General features: G+C 45.3%; 1 protein-coding gene, 1 long non-coding RNA gene, 1 other non-coding gene and 1 pseudogene across 4 annotated transcripts in view; 1 reads left to right on the forward strand and 3 right to left on the reverse strand.

The window, feature by feature from the left end:
* LOC105518341 overlaps positions 1-2,891 on the reverse strand; it is a 32,642-nt gene extending 29,751 nt beyond the window's left edge. Inside the window, 1 exon segment of the mRNA XM_011951312.1 lies at positions 2,182-2,891. Within this exon segment, the coding sequence (XP_011806702.1) occupies positions 2,182-2,891 (710 nt within the window).
* Positions 2,892-3,059: 168 nt separating this feature from the next.
* On the reverse strand, positions 3,060-5,294 carry LOC105518305. The gene is made up of 2 exons (XR_001002806.1): positions 4,844-5,294; positions 3,060-4,072 (listed from the first exon to the last, which is right to left on the reverse strand). It is a non-coding gene; the product is annotated as an uncharacterized LOC105518305 (long non-coding RNA).
* Positions 3,831-4,907, reverse strand: LOC105518304 (annotated as a pseudogene). Its single transcript, XR_001002805.1, has one exon. The product of XR_001002805.1 is annotated as an uncharacterized LOC105518304 (transcript).
* On the forward strand, positions 4,974-5,047 carry TRNAN-GUU. The gene has a single exon. It is a non-coding gene; the product is annotated as a tRNA-Asn (tRNA).
* Positions 5,295-11,918: the final 6,624 nt, after the last annotated feature.

Genomic DNA, 11,918 nt, shown 5'->3' on the forward strand with positions numbered 1-11,918 from the left:
TGAACCCAGGCTATGGCAGCAAAAGCACAGAACTTTAAGTACTGAACTGCAAGGTAGAGCAGACTTTACTGTGAATCCTGGAAGGGATCCAGAGCAGGCAGTTTGAGCTTATGAAGAATTTTAACTTTGTTTTGGGTCAAATTTTGTTCTTTCATTTAATCAAGAGAATTTTTTTCCATACACAACACAGATAATATTGTCAAGAGAATTTTTAGGGCTAGCCATGGCACTAGTATGTGCCTTTCTTTTAATTTGATCTTCCTATCGACTGTTTAAAATAAGAGATCTCTAAAATCTTTTTTTAAAAATTCAGGTGTCTAATTTAAGGGATCCATCTTCAGTCCACTGGCAACTAGAATTTCCAATGGTGTAATTATTCCAATAGCAATTCAACCAAATAGCCTCTTTATGGAAAGCCCAGGATGTCATTTTCCAGGTTAACTTCCTGGGAAGGTCATAGAAGATGCAATCCCAAAGATTCCCCTCCAAGAAAAAAGTTCAATGCAAGGAGTAGGCCACAGATGGTTAAGGATGATATTTGCCTCCAGTAACCCACACATTTGTGGGGGCTTCCAGCCACAGACCTGTGAATCTGTGATACCAGGTAGGTCCTCTTGGGATTGAGCTTTCCTAGGACTAACCAGGCAACAAAAGTTGAGACGACAAAAGCCTTGAAAGGATGGGACTTCTTAAGACAAACCCCAAGAGCTTGACACAGTCAGAGCAAACAGTGTGCTCACATTCCCAGGCATTTTCAGACAGGCCACCTATTATGACCTGAAAATTACCACCTCTTTCCAGACACCGAAAACCAAGAGAAAGTGCTCCCACTTGGTCACAAGTCAAGCTCTCAAGGATATCAAATAAGATGAGAAGGAACCTCAACCAGTACCCCCTTTTATGACAGAATAACACATAGAAACAAAGACAAAGGAACAGACAATTTCTGGGAAGAAAGGGATTAAACAATATGAATTGGTACCACAAAGTACCAAAAAGCACACCAGAGTCACTACACCCAAGACTAGTCACACAAATCCTTTTCTCCCATTAATCAAGATTTTGGAGAGGGAAAAGAAACAGTGATTTTTCCTATCCACTTGAACAGATTCCACACAGAGAAGGAGGCCGGGAGCCTGGCTGGTAAAAAATTCTTAACCTTATGACAGCTGATCAGATCCTGGGTTCTTCACTGCAGCTTCCAGAAGAGCAAACTTTGCTATCCTGCTTACAGCTCCAAAACTGTAGAGGCCAACGGAAACCCCCTCTTAACCCTCTGAAGTTTCACTCCAAAATCAAGTCACAAAAGGCAGATTAATTGGAGAAAAGGCATACAATGTACTAACATGTACATGGGGAGAGTCACAGAGTGATTACCCTACCCTACCCACAATGGGATGCAGAAGCTTATATACCATCTCGAGGTAACAGAATGAATGAGGGCTCAAAGCATGGCCAAAACCAGGTACCATCAGAGTCAGAGGTATATCCATTTATTGTGGGAAAGACAGGTTATGGGAGGGAGAGAAGAGGAGGCTTGGCTAGCAAAGTTGGTCTTAATATGTAAATGAAACCTTACAGGTAGCAGCTCTCAGAGAGAATAAACCCTAAAAGTTTCTTTCAGACCTTTACAGGTGTCAGACTCTCAGTTCATCTTTCCTAGATGTGGGCAAAGAAAGACTTGGCTGCATCAATGCAGATTCCCTACAGATGCAAATCTCCCCAACAAAAGACAACTTTGAAGGGCTACTTCTGCAGCTGGCTTTCTAAACAGACATCTCAAAATATGTCAAAGAAATGTATTTGGGGGTAAAATATTTTTAATTCCTTGACGTCTACATCCTGATGCACCTGCCGTTTCAACGCACCATTGTTAGTGGCAACTCCATTCCTCCCTACACTCAAGCCAAAAAAAAAAAAAAAAAAAAAAAAATCCTTGAGGTAGTCTTTTTCTCCCAGCACACATACAGTTTGTCAGAAAAATTCTGTTTCCTGGTTGGTTAATTACAGACTTTGATCTGCCTAATCTTTCTCTTTCTTGGTCTCTGAATTTTGGCAAAGGAGTCTCCTGATACAAGCGGGATCGATTCTAATGAGGAGTCTCAAAACCGTCAGGCATTTAAGAGTCTTAATCTCCGGGTCGGGGTTTGGGCCACCCTCCAACCTTTCCTTTGGGCCTACCCGTCAAAATCAGCCTGGCCAGGCCTGTCTTCAAGGCCCACGGGCCGGGCCGGGTCCTCCCGATGCTTCTTGAAGCTTCTCCCGCACCCTCCCCTTTCCTGTGATCTGCAGAGAAGCTTCAGGGGGCATTTATTCAATTTGCTAGGAGCCCACGAGGTGCAGGTGCGAGTGACTCTGTGGTTCCCACCGCACGCGCCGCCCTCCTTGGTCCTCTCGCTGTCTCTGGCGGGCAGTAACGTTCCGGGTAAGCGTGGGCGAAGATACCCAGCCAGGGAAGGACCGGTAGGGAAGGGCACCTGCCCCTTAGGTCCTTTGCAGTAGGGATCCGAAAAAGGTCTTGAAGAAATAGAAAGGGAGAGTTGGAAGTAGATCAAAGGGAAAGAAAGAAATCCTAGGAGATTTCCTATCGGAAGGCACCACGAAGAGAAAGTCCGCCTCCTCTGGGCCGGATCCTCACGTCGCTGGTGACCCGAGTTCTGGTCTCCGTTGGAGACCAAATCAGTTGACTTTGGCTTGACTCCTAGTGAAGAAGCCACTCTTTGTCCTCCCTTGTTTAGCTCTTGATCCTGAAGGACTTGATTGTCACTCCCAGGCTTTTGATGGATTCCAGGGATGCAAATGAGAAATTTGTTTTTAATGCACCTACTTGAAGTAAGAATAATTTCAAGTATTTTTGCAAAGAAAAACGTTTCCTTTTGCACTGAAGACATTCAGATGCGAGGAAAATCACTCGGCTGGGGAAAGCAAATGCTGTTGAGAATGTCTCACAAACACAAATTACACGTCAGCAGGTAGGTTTGACCCTCAGGTTGGGCACATTTTAAGTGCATTGTTGGTGGAACTTAAGATGAATCTAGGACATTCATGATTAATATTTTTAGTGTTTTAGTAAAATTTAATATTTTAATTTAAATACACATTCTGAAAATTATATAACCAGCACAAGAAACCGGCTTTATGCCATTTTTACAAACACAGGAAAGAAAGATTCTATAATGACAATGCTTCATTAATGGCAACATTTTTAAAGTGCCTTGAGAAAAAAAGTTAACCTACAATTCTATGCAAAAATAAAATTTCAAAACTGTGAAATAAGGACAGTGAAAAACATACAAAAGCTAAAAGAATTCACCAACCCACACTACAAGAAATCTTAAGAGTCCTCCAGACAGAAGCAAAAGGATCCCAGATAAAAAGGTGGACCTATACAAAGAAACCAATATTGGAAATGGCATTTAGAAAGCATGTACTACACATTTTCTTATAATTTAAATCTTTTAAAAAATATTTGATGTAATAAATAAAAGTAATAATAATGAATCACAAAGCTTATAATACATAAAGTAAAAATATATAACACTAGGATAAAGGCCAGAAAAGGAGGTATAATGACACTTGAAAGCAGACTGTGAGAAATTAAAGATGTATCCCAGAAACCCTAAAGCAGCCACTGAAATAAGAAAAGGGTTATAGCTAATAAAGCAACAAAAGAAAGAAAACGGAATGAAATAAAAGCTATGTAAACCCTATGCTGAAACAACTGCTCTCCAGGCCTCCACCCTATAGAAATACACCAGTGGGCAATGAGAAGTGTACAGAATGATGCCTGCAGCACTATTTGTAATCATAAAATAATGGAACCAACATAATTTTAAAGATATATGAAAAGGGTTTTATTTATTTAGCAAACAGACAATTGAACAAACAAACAATGGAAGCAAGTCCTTTGCCAAAAGGAACACAGAGGGTCATGATGATGCTACTCCTCCAAGGATTTCAGGGTTCCCAGACGCCTACTTTTCTGTTTAGTTCTGGAAGATGTTATTCTTGGGGAGCAATAGGTCCTCGAGTTTGGGGCTCTTTCAGGTTCTCTCTCCATTTCCCCATTCTGCTACAATAAATAAATAAACAAAAACAATTCTCACTTCCAGAAGATCCCGCCTGTGCCTCTGCACGAGCATTTCAGGAGGTCTGGATGTCTGGTCCGCCGCTTCCCGGCTTCTTTCCCAGCTTTTGCTTTTCCCTTCCCCGGCTCCCGCCCTACGGCCCCAGGACCCGACCACCGCCCAGCTGAGTCCCCGCGGCTCCACCGCGCAGAGGGTGCACCGGAGGCCCTGCCAGTTGCCCGCCCCGCGGGGGTGCCGAGAAATCAACGCTTTGTAAACAGAACTTCCCCAAGGAAAAAATCTCTTGATTTCCACTCTCAGGGCTCTTCAAAGGACTAAAAGCTAAAGGCGACGATGGATTCGTTCGACAAGTCCTAGTCGGGCGCCCTGGTGAGTGCCAGACCCTGCTCCCCGCGAGGGGACCCACGAGCGACCCTCGCCACCATCCCTGCCCTGGTGGAGCCCCCGTGCGGGACACAGGATCCGAAGATGGCAGCGGCAGCTCCGCAGCGGCCCGGAAAGCGACTGGGCGGGGTGGGCACAGGCTCCCTCACTGGGTGAAGGCGGCTCAAAGAACGGGAAGAACCAACCCGGGCGCCCACCGGGTGTTCAGCTTCCCTTGGGACCCCAGGCGGCTCGGGCTGGGTCGCCGACCGGGGAGTTTCTGGGGGCTTCTGAAGCAGGAGAGGGGCAGGGCAGGCGAAGGCCATTCGGCTCTCCGTCTGGCTCCAAAATCTCTTAACGCGCAGGTGTCCAGCGTGACCAGCGCGACTCACCGCTCTAATCTCTCTGGTTTTCTAAGGCCTTGCTCAGTAGTCCTGCCGGGCAGGCGCTGAGAATAGAAGGGAAGGAGGAAGTTTAGTGAGTGTGCCCTTCCTGTATCGCCTAGTAGGCTCGAAAGCACTTGTCTCTGTGGCGCAATCGGTTAGCGCGTTCGGCTGTTAACCGAAAGGTTGGTGGTTCGAGCCCACCCAGGGACGCTTACTGCAACTTTTAAAGCATGCGCGCATTGTCAATCACTAGACAAACGGGGAAGATTTTATCTTCCCGGAGTATCAAACCACTACTTTATGACTGATCCATGTCAAGGACCAGCCCACCTCCCCGACCAGATTATTAACAGGATATCTCCTGAAATGGCAGGTTTACACCTGTGTAACTCAAGAATCCTGAAACAGAGACCTAGGAACCCACTTGTGGTGTGATAAAATTCTAATTCAGTCCGTTATACGCTTAAACAAGTAATCTACGTGCCTCCATTTTTCCATATTTTAGTAATAGCAGTCCAGTAGTATCCCCAGGATGTGACTGAATTTACTGATTGTTCTATCAATAATGTGACCAGTGGAATCAGTCATCATCACAGTGATCCTCTCCATCATTTTTGAAAACAGTATTTTCCCCACTTTGTGCATGATTTATTTAACCCTTTTCAAAATGTTTTTGTTAGCCAGGCATGGTGGCATGCACCTGTAATCCCAGCTACTCGGGAGGCTGAGGCAGGAGAATTGTTTGAACGTGGAAGGTGGAGGCTGCAGTGAGCTGAGATCGCTACACTCCAACCTGAGCAACAGAGTGTGACTCCATCTCAAAACAAAACAAAAATGTTTTTGAGATGAGGTTGGTTTCATGGTTTTGGGATTACAAAGAATGCTGCAGTCAACATTCTTGTACACATATCTTTGGTCATTGTTGAAATGTCTACACCACAGATATTTCTATAGTGTAGAGAACTGGATGCGCCATTGCTACATTATAGTGTTTATATAATGCTTCTAATTTGAGTACATTCTGCAAATGTATCTTTCATGGGAGCAGTACCAAATAATATTCCAATATGAATATTTATAAGAGGAAAATTAACGCAGATGTGCAATTGAGCTTCGTGCCTCTCCATGGGGCCCATGTTCATAAAATGGTGGCATTAGCAATCATCTGAGAGTGGAGTTTGTGGCCCTCTGACGTCAAAAGCTGAAGCAGAGGACATGAAAACCCTCACTGCACATCCTCTGTAGTCTGGCCAGAATCATTCCTAGGTCGGTGGTCTCTTATCAGGAGGGAATGCTGCTTGGTTGCTTTGTCAAAACCACAAAAGGGAGGGAAAGCATCGGGCTGTTGGTTGATAACAGTAGTGAAGCAAGTCTTCCAAAAGGGTTGGTTTGTTAACCCTTAGGGAAAAAAATGCTAATTCTTATCAGATGGTGCCGTGCAGTTCCAGGCTCTTGTGTGTCCCAAACAAAGAACTGTGCATGACACACACAAAGCAGCAAAGCAAAGCAAAAGTTTATTAAGCACAGTAATGCTCTTAGAGTGGGGAGAGTGGGCTGACCTCTGGGAGATGAGATCAGTATTAGTTTGGTGTACTTCGGGTCTTTTTATGTGTGGTTTTTATTCTTCTCTTCACAAGGATGTCTACTCTTTAGCCAGTGTTTGCCTTTAGATTGATAGGTGGGTTGCTTAGTTACTTTGGCCCTTGTGTGCTTGCACGTTGCCTCCATCCCATAATTTTAAGTACATACATGATATGTAATCCATATACATGAGTTTTAATGAGCTGATTATCATATGGAGTCAGGTTAAGGATACTTTTTTCTCGAATGCACATGTCTATCTCTGAGGAGCTGCCCCTTTACTGCTTTGGATCTTGCCAGCAATGGGGGTCCTTGCTGGTTTTTTGGTTGGTTGTTTGTTTGTTTTTAAGACAAAGTCTCTCTCTGTTGCCCAGTTTGGAGTGCAGTAGTGCAATCTCGGCTCACTGCAACCTCCGCCTCCCAGGTTCAAGCGATGCTCCTGTCTCAGCCTCCTGAGTAGCTGGGAGTACAGGAGTACACCACCACGCACAGCTAACTTTTTGTATTTTTGGTAGAGACCAGGTATCTCCATGTTGGCCAGGCTGGTTTCAAACTTCTGACCTCAGGCGATCTGCCCGCCTTGGCCTCCCAAAATGCTGGGATTACAGGCGTGAGCCACCGCGCCCAGGCTTGCTTGCTTTTTTTAATCTTACTTTTTGTTTTGGCTACCCAACTTCTGCCTTTTATCTTGCTTCTTGCTCTCCCACCCCATCACCTTGCTTCTGTTTCTGCTTTTACTCATTCTGCCTTTTATCCAACTTCCAATTCCCCCTGCTGTTCTGCCTCATAATGGCAGTTAGCGAGGGAGGGGTTTTAAGGGGGTGTCCGGAGCCATAAGGCCCGGAGTTAGCCGACCTCTGTTGCTTGATCTCTGCAAAGCGGAGACAAAATGGCACATTTCCGGGTTCTTCATTATAACCTGTTCCCGCGCGCGCAAACCTTTTCGCGCCCAGAAAGATATGCAGCCTACGGCGCAGGTGCGATCCCGAGCCCGGGAAAATTACAAACCCACGGCGCATGCGCAATTGTAATTTGAGAAGACCGGCCCCCCCATCACCGCCCTGGCCCAACCTCTTCCCCTGCCAGCCTATATAAGGCATCGCACCACCATTATTAAACGAGACTTGATCAGGCTATTTGTCTTGTCTCCATTTCTCGTGTTTTCTTGTCTCCTCCATTCCCACTCCCCCTTTCAGGGCCCAATCGACTGTCCCGCGGGTGGGGACAAGGGGGCATGTCTAACCTCCTATCCTGTCACAGCCAGAAACAGCTTTCAAGGTTTCTCTGCAGTCCTGTCAGCCAAGAGGGAGTCCATTCAGTTCATTGTAGGGCCTAGGGCTTATTCTCATTTCTCAATCCTGACAAACGAAGGCTGGATTAATGCAGATTTTCTGCAGGTGTAAATTTCCCCTATAAAAGACAGTTTTGCAGAGTTACTTCTACTTGCTGGCTCCCTGACAGTCATCTTAAAATATGCCAAAGAAATATATTCTGGAGTAAATTTTTTTCATCTATCTGCAGCTTCACCATGCTGACAGCCTCCAGTCCAAGCATACCTGAAGCCTTTCTTTTTAAAAAGCTTTCCCACCCTTCTGACTACCTTCAAGTCTCTGCCAAAACACAAGTAACAGTGGCTGACTCCGTGCTATAGCAAGCTCAGAATAAGTAGCTTTTGCTTTTTTTCGTTTGGTTGGTCTTCGTTTATTTGCAGAAGCTTCAATGTAGAGTTGACAAGGACCCCATCTTTGACCAAACCTTAGTGCTTTCCTCTGGGCCCTTTTCTCTATTGATTCTTGGCCTGCCAAGTCCAGTTTCAGAAAATAATACTGTTGAGTCTAGCTTAGCAAAAGTCCTCCCAACCACCTTTGATAGCTAATCAAGTTCCTCTTAGTATTTTCCATCCACTGACTTTCTTGCAATTGGCTATAATCTTCAACTCTTCCTGCTGTATTTGAGGTTGAGCTCAGTTCTTTGCTGGTCTCTCTTGCCTACTGTAGTACATAAAATCCATCTCATGTTTTTAACAAGTGTCCAATGTAGTCCCTCAGAAACAACCTTTGCAAAATTATGATAATAAGAGAAATCTGACACGGCTGACTCCATCTTGGTTCTAGCCTCACAGACTAACTGTCTTTGCTCATTCCTGTGCAATTTCTCCCAAGCTATCTTTGGGAAAAATTGAGTTTATAGTTTACATAAGAGGTCTCCAACTCCCAGGGCCACAAGACAGGTACTGGTCCATAGACTGTTAGAAGCCCAGCCGAACAGCAGGAGGTGAGCTGCAGGCTTTCAAGCATTACCATCTTGTCAGATCAGCATCGGCATTAGATTCTCATCAGAGCTCGGACCCTATTGGGAACTGCGCATGTGAGGGATCCAGATTGCACACTCCTTATGAGACTGTAACTAATGCCTGATGACCTGAGGTGGAACAGTTTCATCAGGAAACCATTCACTACCTCCTTCCATGGAAAAATTGTCTTCCATGAAACCAGTCCGTGGTGCCGAAAAGGTTGGGGGCAGCCAAAAAGGTTTGTTTAAATGAAAACCTTCCCCAAAACTAAATTACCCCTGTAAAACTAATGAAAGGCCACCAAATTAGGAGGATGAAAGGGGCCTGAATTCTACTAAGATGTATGCCTCATTAAATAATTACCAGTCATTATTCCGGAGGTCACAAGATTTGCAGCTTCCCCAATTACTGCTGTGAAGAACATCACTATTGTAGAACCTAAGATTGGCCTTTTGAGATGTCTTTTCAGGCTTTTGCATTTCTGACTACTGGATGGCACCATTTGGCCTGAAAATCAACCAGTCCCTTAGTCTCCACCCAGAAGCAGACTCAATGCAGGAGGGCCAGTTTCCACTTCCCTGTGATTTCATCCCTAACGATCTGCACTGCCCAAACCCTAGCCTCCTCCCCACCAAACTATCTTTGAAAAACCCCTTACCTCCAAGCCTTCAGTGAGATCGATTTGAGTAATAACTCTGTCTCCCACAGGTTGTGGCTGGCCTGTGTCAATGAAACTCTTTACTGCAATGCCATGGTCTCCATGAATTGATTTTGTATGTACAGTGGGCAGGACGAACCCATCAGGCGGTTACATGTGCAGGATGGTGCCAGTTCTTTCCACAAACGCTGGTGAGATACCCAGAACGTATTTCTCCACTACTACCTGGACAATGTGTCTCCCTGTCAGTATCCTGGGAATGGGGCCTGGATCAAGTATTTAGTATTCAGCAGTTGCTACACTATCACCTAATCCCTCATTTTCAATATTTTGCCATGCCTTCCAGTGGCCTAACTGGCCGCCATGCCACAGAATCTTTACTTTATGGTCTCCAAGGAGAACTCTCTACTCGATGTTTTGTGATTTGAGCAATGGAATAGAATTTGATACTGGTGGGCCAGGGGAGGTTCCCAGACTCTGGTTTGACCTTGATCATAGCTGTGGTGTCCAGGCTCTTGACATCATCTTGAGAATGAAGTCAAGGGTGAGTCAGCAAATAGTGAAAGAAGAGATTTATTGCAAAGCAAAAAATACACACTCAAGAAAGGTGAGTTCGGGCATACCCGAGAGAGAACAATGGGTTCTGGGGTTTCATCTCGATGGGTTTCTTTAACCAAAGAGTGGAATATTCATGAAAATTCCTGGGTAAAGGTGGAGATGTCTCAGAACTGTGGTGCCATTCATTTTTACATCAAATATTGGTCTCAGAACTGTCATGGCACTGGTGGGTGTGTGATTTAGTATGTTAATGAGCATATAATGAGGGCCTAGGTAAAACCTGTGTCAAATCCAGCACCACATTGGGTTTAGTCAGTCTTAGCCAGCTTGGTCCACACCCTGGTTTTTCAGCATCTTCTCAGCCCATAGCCTCAAGTCATGTAAATCTGCTGCCTAGAATTTGCTATCCTGTGACCATCCTGTATTATTCCTGTCTCAAATCTGCTTGTAAATATTCAAATGGTCTTTGACTTGGGCATTCCAATTTTACTTACTTCACAGTGTTTCCTGTGTTATAATCCAATATAAGAAAAGATGACCCAGACATGTGTTAAACATCTCAAATAAGATGAATCCCAGGTATTTGTGTCAAATTTGGATTATTTTGGTTTTTGTCTTCGCAGAATATAAAATACTAACATGAGGTAAGCACTAAGGTCTGGAGATGGCTGTGCAAGAGATGACAAAGTCCAACACCAGGCTTGAGAGGGTCCAATCACCTCTTCTGGGGCAGCATATTTTTCTACAATGCTGAATTTGGAAAGGAAAAAAACCCTACGAGATTCATGAAACTGGACAACTGTCTTTATAACATTGCCAGTGATAAAACCAGTAAGGAAGGCTGGTTTACAGTCATCTGAGCAGCCTCTTTAGTTTCATAAATATGGTTTCTTGCTGATACTGAATGGCTTCCAATTTCAAGCGTAATGCTACATTACATGGCTAAGGGTGTGAAGAGAACCGGTTTCTTTTGTAATCTTAAACGTCCTAGTCTGCGAATTAAAAGCCATTATTTGAAGAAGGGTGCCCAGGCTGCAGCTAGCCGCCCAAAGGTGGCTTCACAACACAGACTAAGGACCTGCTTCTTTGGGAGAGAACAGATGCGGGAGCGGGAGGGAAAAAGGGAGAGAGAGACGTCACTTCCTCTTGCCAGCTCCGGCAGCGGGTTGGTCGGCTAAATGACAGAAAAGCAGACGGGGACTGGGAAAGGCACTGTCGGTGACATCACGGAGAGGGCGACTTCTATGTAGATGAGGCAGCGCAGGGGCTGCTGCTTCGCCACCTGCTGCTTCGCCACGAAGGAGTTCCCGTGCCGTGGGAGCGAGTTCAGGACCGCCGGTCGGACCTGAGAGTCCCAGCTGTGTGTCAGGGCTAGGAGGGCTCGGGAGTGCGCGGGGCAAGTAACCGTGCGTGTAAAGGATGAGGCGTATGAGGCTGTGGCTGGGCGGAGGTGCCAGAGCTCATACTTACCTGGCAGGGGAGATACCATGATCATGAAGGTGGTTTTCCCAGGGCGAGGCTTATCCATTGCACTCCGGATGTGCTGACCCCTGCGATTTCCCCAAATGTGGGAAACTCGACTGCATAATTTGTGGTAGTGGGGGACTGCGTTCGCGCTTTCCCCTGCATTTTTTGTAGTTTAAAGAATAGGCTCTACGCAAAGGGTTACTTTGTCTTACTGGTTTGTGTCTTGGGTGGTGTCTTAAGGGTAATTTTTGTACTCGGAATGCTGGGGAATAGGAAGTAACGTGTCGCCATTCTTTATCCCCCAAGAGAAATATGAAGCGACACCCCTTGTGAGCCTTTTTAATACAAGCTAACTAGTGCGAAGGCCGTACAGCTCTTCCCTTTCTAAGAGAGACTGCTTCTTGCAGAGATTGGTCCATGGTTTCCAGTCTCTTGGGTCCTCACGCTGTGTAAAAATCTTCGTGTTTTTCCCTAGCCCCCAGTCACCTTTTACACAGACTCTGCTTCTTTTTTTTTTTTTTTTT

The sequence above is a fragment of the Colobus angolensis genome, unplaced genomic scaffold, assembly GCF_000951035.1.
Source record: "Colobus angolensis palliatus isolate OR3802 unplaced genomic scaffold, Cang.pa_1.0 Scaffold317, whole genome shotgun sequence".
Lineage (NCBI taxonomy): Eukaryota > Metazoa > Chordata > Mammalia > Primates > Cercopithecidae > Colobus > Colobus angolensis.